At 41.7% G+C, this 24,715-nt stretch overlaps 1 protein-coding gene across 2 annotated transcripts in view; it reads right to left on the reverse strand.

Moving 5' to 3' along the window:
* The window catches only part of dlgap3 (discs, large homolog-associated protein 3), a 173,125-nt gene that overhangs the window by 13,198 nt on the left and 135,212 nt on the right, over nt 1-24,715 (reverse strand). For both annotated transcript variants that reach the window (XM_083523557.1, XM_083523558.1), the window contains 4 exons: nt 13,234-14,330; nt 4,149-4,366; nt 1,968-2,070; nt 1,364-1,580 (listed from right to left, as the gene is read on the reverse strand). In XM_083523557.1, the coding sequence (XP_083379683.1) occupies nt 1,364-1,580; nt 1,968-2,070; nt 4,149-4,366; nt 13,234-14,259 (1,564 nt within the window). In that variant the 5' untranslated portion in view covers nt 14,260-14,330. The remainder of the gene's footprint in view (nt 1-1,363; nt 1,581-1,967; nt 2,071-4,148; nt 4,367-13,233; nt 14,331-24,715) is intronic.

The following is a 24,715-nucleotide window of genomic DNA, read 5'->3' on the forward strand; positions in this document are numbered from 1 at the left end:
ATACTGTAGAATAACTTTTCTTTTATATGTACAATTCCACCTACTGTGTACTGTATGTGCTGTAAATTCCAACATTGTGAGCATCATGCCTTATATATTATAAATGATTAATTTTCCAAGTTAACAGTCCGAAAATATGTATTTCTTTTTTATGAAAAATAGCTTTCTTTTACTGCCCCAAACTATTACTATAAATGTCTATTTTGATTTTTAGCAATTCCCTATCATGCCACTGTTGTCACTGCATAACTATTGCACACATCTTTTGACTTTCAATTCCCCAATTCTGACATAAAGCATGCAGTAAATATTTCAATCACAAAAACTACATTATGAAATGAAAAATTCATGAAAAAACTCCTTTCATTTAGACAGCTTGTTTTGCCATTTAAAGACAAGGCTAAGAAATAAACCCTCTAAGCTTCTCTGTTCCTGTAACCATTTTTTTTTAACCCTGACAGCAAGACTGCGTACTATATCACACTGCCTGTCAGAGCGCTTGGTCACATGGAACCATTCATCTGAGCAAGACACATCAAACGAACACACACATGCAAAACACATGCAGAAAACATGTTTTATTCATGGAGAATTTTTAATTTGCATGAATTCTAACAGAGCAAAAACAAAAACAGAGCATAATTGTTTTTAAAAAGGAATGGTCATCCTTCTGCTCAACAATGGGTTAATGGATTTTCGCTGTGTGTCCATATGTGTATTTATGTATAGCAGTTTTGGTACGGGCCAAATGTCTCCTCCACTCCAGTGTGTGTGTGTGTGTGTGTGTGTGTGTGTGTGTGTGTGTGTGTGTGTGTGTGTGTGTGTGTGTGTGTGTGTGTGTGTGTGTGTGTGTGTGTGTGTGTGAGTGGGTTAGTGATGGGTGCGTGTGGGTGGCAATAAACACATTTGACACTTCACCATGGCTTTAATAAAGCTTGAAGAAGATTTTCTACTAAGTTAAAGAAGAAGAGTTCGAGCAAAGAAAAGGCATGGAAGGGTATGAAAGGAGAGAGAGAGAGAGAGAGAGAGAGAGAGAGAGAGAGAGAGAGAGAGAGAGAGAGAGAGAGAGAGAGAGAGAGAGAGAGAGAGAGAGAGAGAGAGAGAGAGAGAGAGAGAGAGAGAGAGAGAGAGAGAGAGAGAGAGAGAGAGAGAGAGAGAGAATGTCCTTCTTTTTTCATATCTAAAGCCCTGAGCTGTTTCCTCAGCAATGTCTGGGTGACAGATCCAAAAACTCATTAAGATCCTCAAGTAATCCCTGTTACTTCATGGAGAAGGGGAAAAGCCTGAGGCAGAGATATCTATTTACTCAGACTTTTACCCTACACAATCACACACACCTGCAACCTGTACGAACAACCCTCACCTGCTCCACCCTTGATGCTCCCCTGGGGGCCAGACATGGAGAAGACTGACAGGCAGTCATCGTCTTGGGAGCAGCCTGCTTGGATGGCACGAACGTAGCTATGGCTGCGTGTACGAAAGCAGCCAGGCAGATCCAAGGCCTCCACGGCCTGAGACTCTACCTCACCAAACATGCTTTCGCACACCGACTCGAATTGACGATTCAACGTGTCCCCCAGCTACCGAAACACAGACACAGTGAAGCAAGAAAAAGGTTTTGTGTACATCCCATATGTGCAACATCGGTTTTCTTAGTATGAGTTATAAGTTAAAAACAAAGACACTCTATTCGCTTTCACCCTGTAGCCTGAGGAAAGAGAAGCCTGGCAGCAGAGGTCATTTGTCATGCTTTTCAAAAGTAATGAATGACTATGAATGTAGACACTGGAAGCAATAATAAAATGACATCAGAGAATCGGGGCTTAGCCTTTGTGTAAGAGCGGCACATTATGTAAAAGCTCAGCCAGATGTAGATAATCAACCGGCAGTAATGAGACTTTTATTATTCATCAGATAGGCACAATATTACTGTCTGGAACAGTGCTATCTGCAAGAGTGTGTGCTACCTGAGAGCTGGTCAGGGAACGTGTGTAGCTCCGAGAGCGTGCATGTCCTTTCAGGGCGGTACGGCTGTTTGAATAGGAATCTGTACACTGTTTACACGAATACCTGGAAAGAGTGATAAACAAAATGAAAAGTCAATTAAATCTTAATTAAATAAAAATGTAATTAAAGCAAATAAAAATCTATTCTTTGTTTCATTAAAGTCAAAATGGACTACAACAGAAACATAGAACACAATAAAGTGAAAAAACACATCTTTCTTTTCTTGTAAGTTTACGTTTGTGATTTGCCATTATACACTATACGGAAAAAGGTTTTGTGACACCTGATTTTTTTCAGCTATATGTGAATCTTCCCCAAACTGTTACTACAAATATGGAGGCACACAACTGTATAGGGTGTCTTTAGATGCTGTAACATTCTTCATTTAAACTAGGGGACCCAAACCTGTTCCAGAATTTAGCCAAAAGGTTATTGAATGTTAATAAAAATATAACAAAAATATATCATATCAATAATAAATATTCTCTAGTATATAATATTTCCTCTTGATGTGTGTGTAACATGAAAGACAGGGTAAAATGTAATGTATTTAAATGCATTTATTTTCACAACATGATGCTTTTTTTCAATTGAAACATATCATGTTGTGAGCATTATCCACCAGGATTTGACTGGCTTGTAAAAAGATGATTAAGATAGCCGACAGTCGATTATGGATGAGTACTTGTCTCCCACAGCACTTGATGAGATAGAGGCAAACAAATTTGCTGCTAATACTAGAGGCAGAGATGGAGGGAAAAGATTACAGTTTCTTCCCAGGAGTGAGAACATGTACATTTGAGCTAGCAGGTTTAGCTATTAACAGAGGGTTAGGGTTATGTATTCTACAAGATTTTGGAAGCATTCCTTTGAGATTCGGTTCCATGCTGACATGATTGCATCATACAAGTCCAGGGAAATATCATGCTGAGAATTGTTTGTTCTACCACATCCCACAGGTGTTGGTATCAGATCTGGTGACTAGAAAGGTCATTAAAGAACACTGAACTCATTGTCATCTGCATCTTTAGTTTATGATAACTTTTGCATTGTGACATGGTGCATAATCATGCTGGAAGTAGCCACTAGTAGATAGTAAATTGAGGCCATGAAGGGACGCATATGGTCATCAACATTTCTCAAACAAGCTGTGGCATTCAAGTGAGGATTGAATGCTATTACCAGGCATAAAGTGTGCCAAGAAAACATTCTTCACATTATTACACCACCTCCCACCAGCCTGGACTGTTGACACCAAGCAAGTCTGGTCCATGGGCTCATGCTGTTGATGCCAAATTATGACCCGACTACAGGCTCAGCTTTCTGTTCTTGCCTGACAGAACTGGAAACCCAATGGTGAACTTCTGCTTTTGGAGCCTATTTACCGAACGATTCGATGTGTTGTGCATTCTGAGATGTTGCTCTGCTCACCACAATTATATTGACTGGTTAGTTATCTGCCAGCATGAACCAGTATGACCTCTCTCTTAAACACATGGTTTTCATTCAAAGTGTTTTCTTTATTGCACGATTCTGAGTAAACTTTAGAGACTGCTGTATATGAAAATCACAGGAGATCAGCAGTATTAGAAATACTCACATCTGCCCATATAGCACCAAACAGGTGTTCTGTCAAAAAAAAGCTGAGACACCAAGTTGCTCAAAACAACATTATTCCTTTTCTTAACTACAACGTACTGAAAATATACAATCATTAACTACCCATTCAAATCGCTTCAAACCAGGTGTGAATGAGGACCTTTCTCATTAACATATTGTCTTTCATTCAAATAAATGCCCTTCATTTGAAGTTTTTCTTTATTGCACCATTCTGAGAAAACTTTAAAAACTGTTGTATCTGAAAATCACAGATCAGCAGTATTAAAAATACTCACATCAAACCATCTAGCACCAACCATTATGCCACGGTCAAAATCACAAAGATCTCTCTTCTCCTCCATTCTGATGCTCGATGTGAACATTACCCAAAGCTGCTGGCCAGTATCTGCATGTTTTTTGCATTGCACTGCTGCCAAGCTATTAGCAGATAACGCTTAAAAGAATAGGTGTACAAGTGTCCCTAATACAATTCTCAGTGAGTTGTATTTTAATTTGCTCAGAATTTCAGTGAGTGATCTTACTTGGCTGCAGAAGAGCGCTGGTCCATGCTGATGGAACGCCGGAATGCATCTCTCTGAGCAATGAGCGAGCGCTTCGGTGAGGTTTTGGGACTGGTGTCTGAGTCTGCACTGTCATCATCACCCATGGCCTTAATATAGCTGCCGCTGCGCATACGTCTACACGGGATCTCACCTCCGATTTCTGACACTCCACCTCCACCCCACTCATCAGAAGGAACCTGTCAAAAGCACATGGATCACAATTCAGTTAAGCGTTCTGTCAAAAAAAGCTGAGACACCAAGTTGCTTAAAACAACGTTATTCCTTTTCTTAACTACAACTGAAATATAAAACCTCCCATTTAAATCGCTTCAAACCAGGTGTGAAAGGGGACACAAAAAACTGACATGACATGACATGACATGACATGATGTAAGAAATAAAGCCTGGCAGAAACCTTAACTTAAACATGAACTTACCCTCTTCTGTGTGACATCATTAATCTGCTGTAACTCTTACTGTATATTACAAAGTCAAACAGTAGTAAATGTGTTAAACGTATAAAATAAATAAAAGTTTCTGGATGAGCACAAGAAAGCTTAGGTACAAGTGAACATTATTCAGTTGAGATGATCTATAAACACATCTATTTTCTATAGACTTGGAGACTCAAGCATATATTTTATTAATATAGGGTATCAATGCAGGACCAGTGTCACACCATCCCCATCAGTTCCCCTTTAGGAACTCCAGCTGCATCTGAATGCTTTGGGAACACGACTGCGTTGTCCATGCTCTGAATAATGAGTCTAATCAGTCAAAATTAAAGGCATTTAATGTTTTGTCTGTCTGTTTGTCAAAAAAATAAAGGCATCTAAGAAAGCACACGTTTTGGCTGTGTGCTTCTCCCTGCCCCCGTTTTATTACAGAAAGGGATACACTAAGCCTGTGTGTGGCTTGTTTGGGAGCAGAGCATGCTATTTCGGCTTTTGGTTCCTATGGTTCGCTCATGGATCTTGCAGAAAGTTTGGCGGGCTCCTGGAGGTTGTGACATGTGGCGTTCAGAAGCTGGATATGCCTTGGCCAGCCGGTGAGCATAAAGCTCCTCCCTTGGGCAAGCTTTTTTGCTCCCAAAAATTAGCAGCCTTAGCAGGTCAGGCCACTGGATGTCAGCACACCATGTCGGTGCTACAGGCATATTAAGCCGACCTGCTGCGGGAGCTGGATATGGGAGACACCTTAGGCGGCCAGTTTTCCGAGATCCGCCGTCACAAAAGAGACCACTAAGGCCATTGGCTGGTTTATGGCCGCCCTAATAGCCACCAAGGGACATCTGTGGCTTAACCTGTCCAAAATACCTGACAGGGACAAGGTTGAGCTGCTGGACGCACCACTCTCTCCTTCTGGCCTGTTCCGCGACGCCGTTGATTCGGTAGTTGACAGGTTCCAGGAGTCCAAGAGACTTGGCGGCGTTCCAGCGATATCTCCAACGCCGCTCTCATGGGGCTGCTCGGTGGGCGCAGCCTCAACCCCAACCCAGCACTTCGTGCTGGCAAGTGAAGAGACAGAGCGTCGTGATGTGCTCTTCCCCTGTGCCGGATCCCGCGCTGCGACCTGGGTCAAAGCCCTGTAAGGTCACAGATCTGAGGACTGTCATCTCCAGAAGAGGGCTTTAGCCAAAAGGTCCTGACCCAACCTGTAGAGGGATGACCGGGACCAGGTTCTACAGCTGGTACTTCATAGTTTCCAAAAAGAATGGTGGGTTGCGTCCTATCCTAGAGCTACATCAGCTGAACCGCTCTTTGATGAGGCTCTGGTTCAAAATGCTTACCCTCAAGCAGGTTGTGTCTCAGATCTGATCCGAGGACTGGTTTGTTACGGTAGATCTAAAGGATGTGTACCTTCACGTACCCATCACCCCTTCTCACAGAAAGTTCCCGAGGTTCGCTTTTGGGTCAAAGCCAATATCGGGTCCTTTTATTTGGCCTTGCCTTGTCACCCCGCACCTTCACGAAGTGTGTTGATGTGGCTCTGGCTCCCCTGAGACTTCAGGGCATCCGTATCCTCAATTATACGATTCCACTTGGGATCTCTCCTCGCGGTTCTCCCTATATCCACCAGCCCTGCTGCACTGCTTCCGAGAGTTCTGGAGAGAATTCGCTGGGATGGAGTCCATCTCCTCCTGGTAGCCCTACGGGTGCCGGGCCTTCCGTGGTTCACGGACCTGGTGGCCCTTCTCAAACAGCCTCCACCAGGATGTATGCTGGGAGATGGCGTTAGACCCAGTTCACTGCCCAGTCGGTTCAGTGCTATTGTTTCTGCAGGAGCAGTTCGCAAAAGGGTTGGCTCCGTCCACCATTAATCACACTGTGTCTGGGCATTCATTGGGCAAAGACCCACTCCTGATTTGTTTTTTCCACAGCACCTGGAAGCTAAGGCCCTTTGTCATCCCACCTGTCAGGCTCCAGGCATTCAATCCTCCTCCACTCCAGACCCCAGACCAGGAGAGATTGAACCAGCTGTGCCCGGTCTGAGCACTGGACTGCTATGTCTGCCGGACAAGTCCCTGGAGGAATTCGAAACAATTTTTCTCCTGCTACAGCCCTCCGAGGAGATGCCTTCCTGCTCATAAGCAGATGCTCAGCAGATGGATTATTGACGCTATCTTGGAAAATTGCCCCATTCAGTGACTTGGAGGCCCAATCAGTGAGGGTGCCTCTCTCTCTCGCTCTTTCTCTCTCTCTGATTTTTGTAAGAGCTGAGTTAGCTATTACACAGGACATTCTGCTGACTCATACGCCCTGCTTTCATAATGTAAAATTACTGAATGTTTATTTAAACAGTTTGTAACTGCATGTTGGAGAACCATTGAAAATTGTACAGTTCATGATAAAATATAAAGTAGTACAAAAGATAATAATGTATACAGCTAGAGCATTTATTTGACTATTAAAAAAATAAACTAGCAGACATGCTAAAAAAAAAACTAGCTCTGGGGGAGAAACCAGTGTTACAAGGATTGTTCAGCTTTAACAGTGCTCCTCTTATACAATAATGGATAAGTTCTCAATCTTGGAATACAAGATCACCAACAAAACAGGTTTGAGAACCAGTTGTTGTAATGCATTATACAGGCCATGCTCTAGTGATGCACAAAACTAATATAGTCAATCTTCTTGTGTTTGCCATAACTCAATGACTTTTCAGCAGCTTGCCTTACATAATAGTTGCTGGGGTCTGATATCAGTCACTAGCATAACCTAATGCATTTCTTAAGAAGTAAAGAGATAGATGAACTATAATGAGATTCAACTGAGCAATATCAGGCACCAAGACATGAGCAGAACGTATTTCCGTTCAATGTAAAGGGGAATGTGCAAACAGCGCTACCTGCTGTTGCCATAGAAACACAGCTTGCATCGGTACTAAAAATTGCAGTTATGAGAGGGGGTGGGACCTTCTAGAGACCTATAATTTAGCCTGCCCGTAGAGTATCTATGCCACTCTCTACAGGTTTGTGTAAAGGGTGTGCAGATGTTTTTGTGTGTTTGCGCATGTTCTTGCTCTGTTTTTGAAGACTATTTGTATCAGCGATAGCATTCCTTTTATACAGTAGTGATTTGTCAATAATTAAAATTTAGAATTTTTGCTTTTTTGGGCAGAGCTACATTTAATGTTATATAACATCTGCAAGGTTTGTGTCTTCAGGACAGAAGAACTTTTTACTTTCTTAAAGACATGGGAAGCAGCACTGTTCGGCTCATTAATATACCTACTAAAATGTAATTGATGATGTGAGTAACTAACTCCTAAGTTGCGAAACTGAATTTTACTTCTTCCATAAATGTTAAATAATATTCTAACAGGAAACTTTACCATATCAATTAGATTATTTTCTTTGTTAGAATATAACAATATCTGCCTTATAAGAATTAGCTGTTATAGAAAAATACCACTATTAACTAGTTGTAAATATTCGGATCCAAACTGATAAAATGAGCCATTTATTCAGCTATACTTAGCTCATGACTACTTAATATACAGCATATAGTATATATTATTCCAAACTCCAACAACTCTGAAGTAAAAGCGCCTTCATGTGTGCCTGATCTGTTTGAATTTAGTGACCAGGAGTGCAATAATACTGCTATGTTAACTAGGTATAACATGGCTTTTACATACAAATGATGATTAAATAAATATAAATAGAAGACTCACCAGAATGCATGCTCTGTTAGTATGTGGTGTAACTAAAACTTTATGTAAATGTATTTTCGTGTACATTACTACTGCGTGATATTTTGCAAGTCTGATAAAGGCATCAGAGTTGACAAATCAAAGCAATAAGTGATAAATATAATCAGCACATCCTTTATATTTCACTGTGATAAACTGTCAGTCAGTCCAGCTCAAATAACCTGGTTCTAAACATTGCTTAATTCCTTTTGTCATGAAGGTGAATCTGCAAGTCAATGAGAATGACTGTGTGACTGTGCCTGCATGTTTGGTTTCTAACATGAATATTTAAACAGCTGGAACAGCCAGCCAGGACTGAAGAAACATTGAAACACTGTACTAAAAAAGATTTTATATATTTTGTACACACACACACACACACACACACACACACACATATATATATATATATATGGACCTTTACACATATACAGTGAGGAAAATAAGTATTTGAACACCCTGCTATTTTGCAAGTTCTCCAACTTAGAAATTATGGAGGGGTCTGAAATTGTCATCGTAGGTGCATGTCCACTGTGAGACATTTTCTAAAAAAAAAAATCCAGAAATCACAATATATGATTTTTAAACTATTTATTTGTATGATACAGCTGCAAATAAGTATTTGAACACCTGTCTATCAGCTAGAATTCTGACCCTCAAAGACCTGTTAGTCTGCTTTTAAAATGTCCACCTCCACTACATTTATTATCCTAAATTAGATGCACCTGTTTGAGGTTGTTAGCTGCATATAGACACCTGTCCACCCCATACAATCAGTAAGAATCCAACTACTAACATGGCCAAGACCAAAGAGCTGTCCAAAGACACTAGAGACAAAATTGTACACCTCCACAAGGCTGGAAAGGGCTACGGGGAAATTGCCAAGCAGCTGGGTAAAAAAAGGTCCACTGTTAGAGCAATCATTAGAAAATGGAAGAAGCTAAACATGACTGTCAATCTACCTAAGACTGGGGCTCAATGCAAGATCTCACCTCGTGGGGTCTCAATGATCCTAAGGTAGGTGAGAAATCAGCCCAGAACTACACGGGAGGAGCTGGTCAATGACCTGAAAAGAGCTGGGACCACCGTTTCCAAGGTTACTGATGGTAATACACTAAGATGTCATGGTTTGAAATCATGCATGGCACGGGAGGTTCCCCTGCTTAAACCAGCACATGTCCAGGCACGTCTTAAGTTTGCCAATGACCATTTGGATGATCCAGAGGAGTCATGGGAGAAAGTCATGTGGTCAGATGAGACCAAAATAGAACTTTTGGGTCATAATTCCACTAAACGTGTTTGGAGGAAGAAGAATGATGAGTACCATCCCAAAAACACCATCCCTACTGTGAAGCATGGGGGTGGTATCATCATGCTTTGGGGGTGTTTTTCTGCACATGGGACAGGGCGACTGCACTGTATTAAGGAGAGGATGACCGGGGCCATGTATTCCGAGATTTTGGGGAACAACCTCCTTCCCTCAGTTACAGCATTGAAGATGGGTCGAGGCTGGGTCTTCCAACATGACAATGACCCGAAGCACACAGCCAGGATAACCAAGGAGTGGCTCTGTAAGAAGGATATCAAGGTTCTGGCGTGGCCTAGCCGGTCTCCAGACCTAAACCCAATAGAGAATCTTTATAGGGTGCTCAAACTCCGTGTTTCTCAGCGACAGGCCAGAAACCTGACTGATCTAGAGAAGATCTGTGTGGAGGAGTGGGCCAAAATCCCTCCTGCAGTGTGTGCAAACCTGGTGAAAAACTACAGGAAACGTTTGACCTCTGTAATTGCAAACAAAGGCTACTGTACCAAATATTAACATTGACTTTCTCAGGTGTTCAAATACTTATTTGCAGCTGTATCATACAAATAAATAGTTTAAAAATCATACATTGTGATTTCTGGATTTTTTTTTTAGATTATGTCTCTCACAGTGGACATGCACCTACGATGACAATTTCAGACCCCTCCATGATTTCTAAGTGGGAGAACTTGCGAAATAGCAGGGTGTTCAAATACTTATTTTCCTCACTGTATATGTATATCTCTGGACCTTTAAAACTTTCTTAATCATATTAATGTCAAATGTTGTACTATCTCATTCTGGAATATGAACGAAATTGACATAATGACATTTATAGATTAACTTATTACTCTCCTTAGTAAAGACTATTTAACAACTTTAGATGGACTGGTATCTCACTACAATGATGTGCTGCAGTTATTACTAGATACTAGGGCTGTAACAATTCCTTGAGTAACTCAAGTAATTCGATTACAATAATTCATCGAGGCAAACTATTTGCCTCAATGCTTCGTTTAGTCCATTTAACTACACATGGAGCACTGTGGTTCCAACAGACCATTATTACTGACACACTGCCTGATAAACTCTTGAGCACTCTGGACAGGTAAACACAGAATAAACATCACAGACTATAAAACACCATCTTCCAGAATGGAATCATTCGCTTCGAGGCTGCAGCTAACTAAGCTAGCAGCGCTAGTGGCACAAACAGCATGCACGCTGAGAGAGCCGGAGAGGTAAACAAGTTTACCATCTCGGAGCATGATGTGAGGAGGGAAACACAGGAGAGTGAATACCAGGCAGGCAGCAGGAACACATGGCATCACAGGTCAGGTTCTGAAAGCATGCGTTGACCAACTAGCCCCAGTGTTCACCGAGATATTCAAACTCTCCCTGAAATAGTCTGTTCTCAGTAGTGATGATGTGCTTTGAAAGGCTGGTCAGAGACTTCATTACTGCATCACTACCAGACATGCTGGATCCTCTACAGTTCGCGTACTACCAGAACTGCCCTACTGAGGACGCCATTGCTCATGTTCTTCACACAACGATGAGCCACCTGGACTACAGGAAAGGGAATTATGCAAAAATGCTGTTTGTGGACTACAGTTCAGTGTTCAACACCATAATTTCCTCTATGCTCACCTCTAAGTCCTGGGACTCCTGCCGCTGTGTCAATGGACTTCCAACTTCCTGACAGACAGACCACAAGCTGTACGGGTGGGCAAACACACCTCATCCACCCTCACCCTCAGCACTGGAGCTCCTCTGGGTTGTGTTTTGAGCCCCCTGCTGTACTCACTGTACACACATGATTCTGTGGCCACTTCCAAATTTACCACCATCATCAAGTTTGCTGACGACACTGTTGAGGTGGGCCTGAACTCCAACAACAACGAGATGGCCTACCTACAAGAGATTAAAAACCGGGAGAGATGGTGCCAAGAGAACAATCTTCTCCTGAACATCAGCAAGACTAAGGAGTTGATAGTGGACTTCAGCACGAAGACTTCAGCACCTTAACTCTGGATTGTTACTTGAACTCTGAACTTGCACAGCACAGTGTCACCACACCATACTGCACACGGAGTATGGTGAGTAAGGACAATCACACTAAATTACTTTAATTTCTACAATATCTGCCATACTCATCCATCCCTTTATAGAATTCATGTACATACATATATTTTTCTATACTTCATACTTTTTTATTTTTAATGATTTTTTTAAATCCTTATATTCTTTTTATTTTTTTTATGTTTAAATGTTGGACAGTCATATAAAGCATTTCACTGCATGTCATACCCTGTATGTATGTGTATGTGACAAACAAAAATTTGACAAATAAAATTTTTAATTTGAGAAAACGCTGCAGAATGAAAAATAGAGGAATGGGGAAAAAACAGTGAGGGGAGAGAAAATTTTAGAAAATTACAGAAAGTTTCCAAAGTTTGGCATCATTTCAAACTAAAACATAAAAAAACACCATACAGTGTGATTAACGTTTTAAAAGTAATTTGAAACTGAGTGTAGGTAGTGACTTTGGAGGGTTTTTTTCACACACTGTGTTTGCAATCGGATGTAATATAGCTTTTTAGATCAAATAATTTAGATCAAAAGGGGGCTTCTACTAAATACTGAACAAAGGGTCTGAATACTTAGGACCATGTGATATTTCAGTTTTTCTTTTTTAATAAATCTGCAACAATGTCAACAATTCTGTGTTTTTCTGTCAGTATGGGGAGCTATGTGTACATTCATGAGGAAGAAGAATGAACTTAAATGATTTTAGCAAATGGCTGCAATATAACAAAGAGTGAAAAATTTAAGGGGGTCTGAATACTTTCCGTACCCACTGTGTATATATATATATATATATATATATATATATATATATATATATATATATATATATATATATATATTGATAATGGCACCTGTTAGTGGGTAGGGCATATTAGTCTTTGTGCCTTAACCAACTTAATATTTTTACTGAAATCTATCCCAATGTGGACAATAATAAACCCTGCTACCTTGCTAATTTCTGTGTCTTTGTATTTTAAACATGTTTTTCAATCCTGTATCCTTTATAGTAGTTTTATATCTGCAGCTGTAAGTTTTACAATTGCCACAATGGTTTCTTTAACCTGGATTCAATCATCTAAGAAACGCTGCTTAAACATGTAGAGTATGTCTTCGTATTTGTACCTGTAAAGGTATTAGCACAGATAGTATGCTAGTGCACACTAGTGCACACATCATATTCTACACATCATATTCTTGCAGCCCAGCAAGATAACTAACCATATTTTCTAACAACTCAGAGGCAGTCTGTTAGTGTAATGAATCAGTTCTCTGTTCTGTCAAGCAGCTAAATCATGATGCACATAGCATGCCACTGCTGATTGCTCAGTGGCAGTCAAATCTAGTATAAAGAATAGCTGAAAGCAACTGTGTATGCGTGCCAAGAGGGTCGTCCTGAAAGGTTGTAAGAGTGTCTCTTATTCACTGAAAATGTGCATGCACAAACACACTCACACACAAACACACATTTAAACTTGCCTGTAGGTAATGGAGATTACGCTCCTTCAACTTTGTTTCCATAGGTACTAGAGCTTTATCATAACCTGATCCTCCTCCTCTAGGGGTAGGATATGCTTCTCTGGCTTGGTTGACTGTCATGGCTGACCAGGTGCTCCTCTTAAGAGAATGACCACTATCTCCTACCCTGGCCATGGTGCTGCAAGCCAGGCATTCTCCAGGAGCAGGACCTTTCCCTTTCTTTAAGGTTAGCTCCTGGATGGCTGCATCTAGGGTCTCGTGACCTGGCGGGTATCCCCGTCCCACCCCCCTGCCTCCAGCCACCAGGAAGCTACTGTCACTATCCAGGTTGTCATCAGAGCTCCACCAGCCTGCTGTTTTGCTGCGGTGGCGTGAGGAGTGCCGAGAGTCATGACGTGAGTCTCCACTCTTGCTGCGTTCCCGACTCTTGTTGCGGCGGGTCGAACGGGACTGATGTGTACCTGGGTGGTGGTGCCCTGTGCCATCTTCCCCTCCAGTGCGCTGACTCCGTTCTCGATCACGATCTCTCATTCCATTAACCTCACGCTTGGATGGTGCCTCAAGTGAATGTGACTTGGCAAATAGGCGCTGGACGGAGTTCACCAGGTGGCGGATCCGACTGGGACTTTCGCTGCGCTGCTCCCCACTGGCTGAGCGCTGGTACTGTAAAGTATGGAAGCCATCTGGGTGCAAGGGTAGTTGCTTCTCAAATTGATCAAGCAGGTTAGAAGGGATGCGGTGCATCTTTGGGTGCCCATGTCCATGCCCATGTCCATGCCCGTGCCCAGCCGAAGATAAGCATTCTTCGCATGAGTCATATGGCTGCTGCTGAGTGGAATGAGAGCGTGGGAAAGTGCCTCCTCCAGAAGGGGGCAGCGCCAAAGGCTCAGGGGGTCCACCAGGTGGGTAGTATGCATGGTCTGCATGGCGTAAGTAGTCACGTGTGGCCTCAAAGTCCTCAGGTGTGCATTGGCATGGCCCGGGTGAGTGTTGCGACAGGCTGCGGCTCACCTGGTAGCCCTTCATAGCTGGGCCATGGTGAGCCGCCCGGGCCGAGAGCGGGCGCTGTGGGCGCGACAGGGCTGCGCTGGAGTCAGCTACACACAAAAAGAAAAAAAAAAATCATGGTTAGACTATCATAGTCTCCTTCAATAATTCACTTATGTTCTACATGTTATTCCTATTTATTTTAATTAAAGATATAATTTTGTTATAATCAGTAAAGATGGACACAATTGCTTGCTACACAAATCAAGACTCGGGAAGAGCTACTATTAATCAGGACTATGCAGTATTCAGAATACAATTTCTACCTCCTTCTTAGCCTATTACCCTTGACAGTATAAAATACTGTGTGCTTTTTGTGAGGGTTCTGTCAGGATCACACTCAGAAATGTTTTGTCAGGTTTTTTCTCCTAATACTGAGTGTAGACATCTGGGATACAAATTGCTTTCACTTGTACAGTAAAAGGTACACTCTGTAAAAAGGCTTTCTTTAGAGACATTTTGAGAATGCATTATTGTACAATTTGTGGCTTTGTTCAAGAAAGTGAACCAATCAGACTTTTATTATTTGCATTATTACAGCAGCAGCTGACTCTGAGAACAGCTGATTACACACACAGCCCCACTCTTGACACATCTGAGCTACGTTCGTTTATTTGCAGCAGTGAGACATCCCACATCCCTGCTAACTGATTCCAAACTCATTTAGAAGAGCAAGCATGCTGTTTCACTAATTCATCCCATAACCCATTTCATGCCCATCACACACAATTCCAGTGACTCATGCCTACTTTGTCTATGCTGGGTTCCTGTTAATCTTAGCGAGATAAACACCACAAAGCGAGACAGTTAGGAGAACGAGTTCCTCTGTGTGTCTGTAACAGGGAACGTCTTTATGTGACAGGTCATTTAGTAACGATGTTGGTTTGAGAGGTAAAAGAAGTGAAGGTAATTGGAAATAGAGCGCAGCCTGTAATTAGACATTGCTAGACTGTAGCCAGTACACTTAGACAACTCCATCATGCACATGCAGACTCAAGGATCATTGGAATTATTAAGTGCTCTATGTATGGCTGTAAGTTTGATGCGTACACTAAGAGGTGTGTGTTTAGAGGTGCAGTACTGAGTAATGAGAGTAAACGAGAGAGAGAGAGAGAGAGAGAGAGAGAGAGAGAGAGAGAGAGAGAGAGAGAAAGAAAGAAAGAAAGAAAGAGAAAATGGAAGTTGAAAAGTGCTGTCACACATCACCAATAAATAACACAGTGTGTGATGTGTATGTAATTTAGAAGAGGTATCTGTCAGTCACTGTCTCTCAGCATTCTTTTAAGTGCCACTTGTCCCCAACAATTCTTGTCACATAGCATCACACCTTAGTCAACCACAGACAAGGACGGAAATAGAGATTAAGTAGATAGTAACGTGAAATAGCAAAGGGATCAAATGCATCTCAAAGGCATTGCAGATAGTTCAGGGATGTCTTTCAAATGTCTCTTGACGCTTTCCCTGTTCTTCTCTGCTCTCCATCTGTTTCGTTTTCTCTATTATTAGCTATTTCTAGATCCTTACTTCTGACCTACTTCTTTTACTCCAGTTGAAGAGGAACCCTGACAGCCTTTCTAGAGTGTCTGTCTGAATAGCCATACGTCTCTCCTCTATTTTGAGTTTACACTTATCGTTCTGTCTGCTCTCTTTGCACACACTAACAATCTGGAACTACTGCTTAGCTCCACCTGAGCACAAACACCATATGGACTGATCCAGACAAAAGCTGTAATGCATTGAACCTGCTGTGTTGAGTTGATGGTTTCCCTACATATAACTTTCATACAACTGATAGATCATGCATAATAATATTATTTCACAAAAAGAGGTGACCAACAATGCTAGGTAATAATGAATAAGTGAATGGTCAGCCAGAAAACAAGCAACATGTTCCTCAAAATCTTTATTACGAAATTAGTTTATCTGGAAATGTGTGATTAGAAGTGGAGCACTGTGTAAAAGAAGTAAAACATTCAAAGTTTTAACCAAATTGATTCTTTAAAAATGTATTTGTTTTTTTTTTCCAAAAACTGTCAGCATGGAACAAAAACATGTAAGAAGGGATTAATTAGAGAGGGAACTAGGGAGCTTTAGTTCATGTACACTGAATGTATACTATAGTTAAACAGAATTTTAAATAGCACTACATAATGAAGGCATAATCTAAATATCACAATTCAGAATCTAATATTAGTTCATTCTAAAAGACCTTGGTAAGTTCTATGCTTTGTGTGTTGTGATTTTTTATGAGTTTTAATCTTTGGAACTAGCGAAGTGTTCTCTTTTGCTTGCTATGCAGGAAAGCCATTTAATGCACACAGGGGCCAGACCCATAATTTGAACTTGTGTGGTCTGATGTGCCACAGTGACCCAATCATCTGAGACAGCAGGTCTGGTCTGATTACCAGTGGACACAAAGGACATGTCAATATCATCAACAGCAGGTGGAACTATGGCCTGTTTTGCCAGAATGAGGCTATCAAATACACTGAGCTAAGAGTGTGTTGCAGTGTCATCTATAACAATGAGAGCAGTGGAACACCATCTGTAAATCTTGCCAATCCGGCATCAACGAATTCTGCCTCAAAACATCTGTTTCTGCCCTCTATGTAAACTACATTCAGCAAAATATTGACTTCCTCTCTGCCATAGGTTTTCCAAATGATCTGATCCACCTGCTTGTGAATTTGTCAATCCCTGGACACGGGCATACTGAGAGACAGTGCATATGCTACTGTGTTGTATTGGCCCACTATGTAGGTAGCACTTTAACACAGTATGTATACATTTGCCTATTCCATAGCTTGGTTCTCCATCTCAACATCATTTGCAGATTTGTGCATCCTTGGTGGTTGATGTGAAGCACCATTGCAGTGTTGACAGGCTACATTAACACGCTACATTAACACATGACTACAATTATAAAACTTTCTTTAGGCTTCTCCCATTGGGGGTCACCACAGCGGATCATCCGTGTTCATGATCCGCATGTTCGATTTGGCACATGTTTTTACGCTGGATGCCCTGTCTAACGCAACCCTCCCCATTTATTCGGGCTTGGGACCAGCACTAAGAGTGCACTGGCTTGTGCAACCCTAATAGCTGGGGTAGGTTTCCTGACCGGGAATCAAACCCGGGCTGCACCACATCCTAACCACTAGCATCCTAACCACAGGTTACCAACAACTGCCACAGGTTTCGTTAGCCAACAGGGTACCGGTGGAAATTGAGCTACTGTTGGCCAAAGGAGGAGCAGGAGAGGTGGAAGATGACTACAAAGATGACAGGAAAAGCAGAAGTGTGAGAGAGTGGAGTTTAAATGTTGGTACTATGACTGGTAAAGGGAGAGAGGTAGCTGATATGATGGAGAGGAGAAACCTTTCTCCTCTCCATCATATCTGCTACCTCTCTCCCTTTACCAGTCATAGTTATGTTGTGTGTTCAGGAGACCAAGTGAAAAGGGATTAAGGCCAGGAACATTGAAGGTGGGTTTAAACTTTTATGGATGGAAAGAGAAATGTGTAGGGGTGTAGGGGTGATCCTGAAGGAAGAGTACACTAAAAGTGTAGTGGAGGTGAAGAGAGTTTCTGACATGATGATAAATGTCATCAGTACTTACGCTCCACAAATGGGTTGTGAGATGGAGGATAAGGAAAAAATTCTAAAGTGAGTTAGATGAAGTGGTAAGAGGGGTACCTAGGAATGAAAGATTGCTGATTGGGGCAGACTTTAACGGGCATGTAGGTGAAGGAAACAGAGGTGATGAGGAGGTGATTGGTAGGTATGGCTTTAATGAGAGGAATGTGGAAGGGCAGATGTGGGTAGATTTTGCTAACAGGGTGGAAATGGCAGTGGTGAACACTTATTTTAAAAAGAAGGAGGATTATATGGTGACATATAAGAGTGGAGGAAGGTGCACACAGGTGGACTATGTTCTATGTAGGATATGCAACCTGAAGGAGATTGAAAACTTAAGGTGTTGGCAGGGGACAGTGTAGCTAGACAGCATCGGATGGTGGTCTGTAGGATGGTTTTGGAGATGAAGAAGAAGAGAAGGAGAGTGAAAGAAGAGAACTGAAAGAAGAATAAGATGGTGAAAACTGAAGGAGAAGACTGTAGTGTGAGATTCAGGGAAGAGGTCAGACAGGGGCTTGGTGGTGGTGAAGAGGTGCTGGATGATTGGGCAACTATTGCAGAAGTGATAAGGGAGACAGCTAGAAAGGTACTTCTGGAAATAAAAAGGAAGACAAAGAGACGTGGTGGTGGAATGAGGAATTGCAGAAAAGCATAAGGAAAAAGAGGTTGGGAAAATAGAATTGGGATCGATGTGATGAGAAAAGTAGGCATGAGTACAAGGAAATGTGGCAGCAGGTGAAGAGGGATGTGGCAAAAGCCAAGGAAAAGACATATGAGGCATATATGAGAAGTTTGACACTAAGAAAGGAGAGAAGAATCATAAGGAATGAAGAAGAAGTGTGCTGGGACCGATCTTTAACAATAAGGGAGATGTGCAGACCTGCAGTAACTACAGGGCAATAAAGTTGATCAGTCACACAATGAAGGTATGGGAAAGAGTAGTGGAAGCCAGAGAAGAGGTGACCATCTGTGTGCAACAGTATGGTTTTATGCCAAGGAAGAGCACCACAGACACATTATTTGCTTTGAGAATGTTGATGGAGAAGTATAGAGAAGTCAGAAGGAGTTGCATTGTGTGTTTGTGGATTTAGAGAAAGCATACGACAGGGTGCCGAGAGAGGAATTTTTGTACTGTATAAGGAAGTCAGGTGTGTCAGAGAAGTATGTGAGGGTGGTGCAGGACATGTATGAGGAAAGTGTGACAGTACTGAAGTGTGCAGTAGGAACGACAAACTGGTTCAAGGTGGAGGTTGGACTGCATTAAGGATCGGCTCTGAGGCCTTTTCTGTTTGCAGTGGTGACGGACGAGGTCAGACAGGAGTCTCCATGTTTGCTGATGATATTGTAATTTGTGGTGAGAGTAAAGAGCAGGTTAAGACGAGCCTTGAGGGATGGAGGTACGTGCAGGAGAAAAGGGGAATGGAGGTAAGTAGGAGTAAGACAGAGTACATGTGTGTGAATGAGAGGGAGGGCAGTGGAGTGGTGCAGTTGCAGGGAGAAGAAGTGGAGAAGGTGTAAAAGTTCAGGTATCTGGGGTCAACAGTGCAAAGTAATGGAGAGTGTGTTAGAAAAGTAAAGAAAAGAGTGCAGGCAGGGTGGAGTGGGTAGAGAAGAGTGGCAGGAGTGATTTGTGATAGAAGGGTATTTGCAAGAGTAAAAGGGAAAGTTTATAGGACTGTGGTGAGACCTGCGATGTTGTATGGTTTAGAGACAGTGGCATTGAGTAAAAGACAGCAGGTGAAGCTGGAGGTAGCAGAGCTGAAGATGTTGAGGTTTTCGTTGGGAGTGACGAGGATGGACAGGATAAGAAATTAGTTTATTAGAGGGACAGCGCATGTAGGACTTTTGGAGACAAGGTGAAGGAGGCGAGATTGTGATGGTTTGGACATGTGCAGAGGTATGAGGGTATATCGGTATGAGAATGCTGAGGATGGAGCCACCAGGAAGGAGGAAAAGAGGAAGGACAAGGAGGCAGTTTATGGATGTGGTGAGGGAAGACATGCAGGTAGTTGGGTTAAAAAAAGCAGATGTACAGGACAGGGGGGTATGGAGACGGATGATTTGCTGTGGCGACCCCAGATGAGAAGCCGAAAGAAGAAGGAGAAGAAAAAACAAAAAAAAACGTGTTGGTCAGTTACACGTTTCTCAGCAAAAATATGTATTACTGTTCACTCTTCTGAGCTGGTAGCTGTCTTATAATAGAAGAGAGTTAACAGGTTGATGAAAATTGGCAGGTAACACATTAAGGGAAAAATGGGGAAAAAAAATATTTACATGGCACATGAGCTAACTTTCATGCTTATGAACTACACAGCTGGACTAATTTCTGATTGACTTTCAGTCCCAGAGCTTTTACATGTGAGGTCAAGAGCTCTATCTGTCTCATCACCTTCTGTTGTGACTTTATCCAAATTGGCAAAAACCAGGAAACTGTGAAAAAACGAGGTATTTTTGTTTTCCTATTGCCTAATGTCAAATTATCTATATTAAATGGAGGCTACAGTATTCTCTGCATGCATCTGTTGCACAAAAGGTGCTGTTCTGAAGCCAATGTACTGTAATCATTCTTTGTACATATTTTAGTGTACATATTGATTATGATCTAATTCATAAGACTGCAAACTGCTTGAAGATGCCACAGAGCATCGGAACATGCCAATAAAAATTTTTTTTACTGTTGTATAACAAAGCAGAGACAAAAAAAAAAGCTTTAAGTGGTCATGTAATAAAGCCATCCACTGTTACACAGCAGGAAGCTAGACGTATTTTACACAATGGCCTTATCTACACAAATAGCCCTGGCTGCAATCGACAAACTCTTGTCATGATGTCCCCCCAACAAAGAATGGACACACATTCTTCAATGTGCAATAAGGCATCTTTTTGATGTTAGTCTGTTAAAACCAAATGTTTTCTAGTGTCCAATAGCCACTCCTAAGTGTGTGTTGAATGCTATATTTAGTAAATTGAAGAGGAAAGCTGGATCTTTGGCCGGGCTGATAAAGTTGACCCTATGTGACCACCTGTAATTGTGGAGAAGAGGTAATAGATATAGAGAGCTAGTCATTGCATCTTATGCTTGTACAGTAGTAAAAAAATAAGTCATTCAGAGCTCTAGTGCAAAATATGGACAAATTGAAAGCTATGATGTCTCTAGTGAAGCATAAAAACGGCTGTTTTGGTGATTTAAAGACCACATGTATAGCGTCTATTTTCTGTAACTCTATAGCATGCTCAGAAACTGTGCTGATCATTTTGGTCTATTTTGTTGTTTGTTTGTTTTTTTATACAAATCATAATTACTTCAGTGTATTTCAAAATAGACTTTTTTTATGACGCAATGCTGAAAATCAGAATAGCCAGTGCCAATACCAGTGCCTCAGGGGCAGGGTTACTGATCAGAAGGTTGAGATTTTAAGCCCTGGTATTGCCAAGCTGCCACTTTTGGGCCCTTGAGCAAGGCCCTTAACCCTCTGTGCTCTAGGGGCTCCGTATCATGGCTGACCCTGCGCTCTGACCCCAGCTTCCGAGCAAGCTAGGATATGCGAAGAACGAATTTAGCTGTGCTGTAATGTATATGTGACAAATAAAGGCTATTCTATTCTATTCTATTCTATTCTATTCTATTCTATTCTATTCTATTCTATTCAGTGAAATGGTAAACATGCTAAAGAGGGAGATACGTGACACAAAGATTGCATATCAGGAAACTAAAAAAAAAAAACAGGTCATGGAGTTTAACTTTTGTCAGTAGATACTTAAGGTAAAAGGCTAAGGGATCCATTAAAGCAAAAGGCAAAGATCTTGAGTACACATACAGACTGAACAAAATCCATATTTACCAGAGCTGCTGGAGGGTGCATGGCTGACTGAATTCATATAAATAATAATGACAGAAACTTCTTTGTATGAAACAAAATCCCTCTTTAATAATTCAGCTTCTAATATTTAGGTTTGTCAATACCTGCATTGACACTATGGGATATAAATTGCTCTAATGCATACCCTATTGTAATAATCAATAATAAAAAAAAAAATTCAGATTTTTTTACAAAAACAAAAGCTTTTTTTATAACACTTTTTTAAACAAATGTGCAGGAAATACCATATTAATGCCAAAGGCCACACTCTTTTATCAAGTCAGGAGGGATTTTACTTATAGGATCTTATATACACTCTCTGGTCACTTAAATAAGAACACTTCTCTCTGGACATTTAGAAACAAATGGTGTGATAAACAAACAAAAAACATCCTCTGAGACAATTTTGTAAGCAGATATGCATTATTTTATGAAAGTGCCTAAAAAATGTCCAGGCTGGTTTTAGCTGACAAAAAAAAAAAAAACTACAGTAATTTAAATAGCCACTCTTTACTCCCTTAGTGAACAGCAACTAAGAATCCACATATCTAACCTTGACACTGGTGTGCTTTATCAGCAAACCAACAGCAAACCTACTCCTATCTGCCAGAAAAAAAAGGAATCTACACAGAGCACAAGTTCACTGAGTTTTTTTAACATCAATTAAGTTTTTTCCATTCCCCTGTTCACACGCTTTCATTGTATAGATACATATACATTTCAAATGTTTCCTGTGACACATATAAATATATAAAGCCATTTTCTGGTAGTAGTTAAAGTCCTTCTATCTGATAAGCCATTTCCCCTGGGTCTTAAACTCACTTCTACTATATGAAAATGAATTTGTTAATTTTCTTTCCTTTCCAAATAAATGTGTTTATTCAAACTAATGATACTACCAAGGCCTCTTGCTTAGTTACTGTTACGTACAACATTAGTGGGAATATATTGAAAATGGGCTAGTGGCCCTTCTTGATTGTATCACCAAATCAGACACTGATTGTGTAACTTCTGCTTTTCCAAAAATCACAGTTGCCTTCTTTTAAAAATGTAAAAAAATAAATCTTATGCTTAATCAGTAGTAGAGTGCATTCTGGGAGATGAGGTTTGTTGCTGAAAACATCTGGGAGTTTACAGCTATAATCTGTCAATTATTTTCAATGATTTTCTGCATCATACATTTGAATCCTGGTTGAAATGAAGGTTCCCCCTTTCTGAAACTCGAGAAATGAACCCATAGACAGTCGAGGAGCTAATGGAGGCTGTGACCTTTGCCGTAGCCAAGCTACATTTTAATTGGCCGGCCGATGAGCAGAAAGTACCACCGTCCAGTAAACTTGACGAGCGCATTCTGTGACCTGCATCCACTCTGGTGGGACCCGAGCAGGATCTGTTTATGGAACAAGATTTAGGCACTTTCCTGAGGAAGGGGGCCATTGAGGTGGCCCCTTCATCAGACAGAGAGTCCGGGTTCTACAACCGGTCATTCATAGTTTCCAAAAAGGACAGAGGTTGCGTCCTATTCTAGATCTACTTTAGCTGAACCGCTCACTATTAAGGCTCAGGTTTAAGACCCTGACCCTGACCCTGGTTTGTCATGATAGATCAAGTATCCATATTTCCATGTATCCATCCTTCCTTCTCACAGAATTTTTCCTCAGGTTTGCTTTCAGGAAACTGAAGTGTACCAATATTGGATCCTTCCGTTTGGTCTTGCCCTCTTACCCTGCACCTTCACGAAGTGTGTGAATGCAGCACTGGTCCCTCTGAGACTTCAGGGCATTGGCATCTTAAACTATAAAGACAATTGTTTGGTTCTAGCTCAATCAGAGCACTAAGTGGTCCGGCATCGAGATGTCGTTCTCGCTCACATGAAGTAACTGGGGTTACAGCTGAACACCAAAAAGAGTGTGCTTTCTCCATTACAAAGAACCACTTACTCAAGCGTTGTATAGGAATTGACCCTTATGTGTGTGCAGCTGTCTCCTGCCCACATTGCATCCATCCTTATGGCTGTCAGGAGCGTCAGAGAAGAACAGTCACTCACTGTCAAGCAGTTCCAACTGCTGGGGTTAATGGCAGCAGCATCCAATGTCGTTCCACTTGGCCTCCTGCACATGAGACCACTCCAGTGGTGGGTCATAGCCCGAGGGTTATCTCGGAGGGGCAATCCACTCTGTATGATCAAGGTCACACAGCGAGTCCTACATGCATTAGATGTGTGGATAGATCCTAGGTTCCTGTCTCAGGTCCCATGCTGGAAGTTCCTAGTCATCGCGTAATGCTTACGACAGATGCATCCCTCACGGGCTGGGGAGCGGTAATGAATCCAGTTATCTGCCCAGTTGGTTCAGTGCTGTAATTCCCTCAAGAACAGTTCGCCAAAGGGTTGGCTCCATCCACCCTTAAAGTCTACACATCGCTATTTCGGTGTATAATGCCCGCCTAGTGGGGCAATCACTGGGTAGAAACCCACTGGTGATGCAGCACTCAGAGGCTGTGCGATCTAAAGTGCCTACGTGGGACTGTTGTTTTGGAGGTTCTATAATTGGCCGAGGTATCCTGGCGGTTCCTCAAAGTCTAGACTGTGTTCCTCCTAGCCATTTTCTCTCTTAAGAGAGTAGGGGATCTTTAGGCCCTCTCTGTGACCCCCTTATTTCTGAAGTTCACTCCAGGCATGGCCAGTGCCTTCCTGTACCCTGAATAGGGTACGGCCCCTGTCCTTCTATTGGATGGATTACAGACGTGATTCAGAGCGTGGACAACGCGGAAGTGGTTCCAAAGTGTTGTTGATAACAGCGTCTGATTTCTATGTACCCATGGTTACATATGGAACCTGTAGACGATAATCCTGAGCAGACCTGATAACACTGTGCTGTACCTAAGCAATGGAGGGAAAGTTGTTCTCCCCTGAACCTCTGAAGAATAAAAGTTTTGAT

This window comes from Silurus aristotelis (genome assembly GCF_946808225.1).
Source record: "Silurus aristotelis genome assembly, chromosome: 21".
NCBI lineage: Eukaryota > Metazoa > Chordata > Actinopteri > Siluriformes > Siluridae > Silurus > Silurus aristotelis.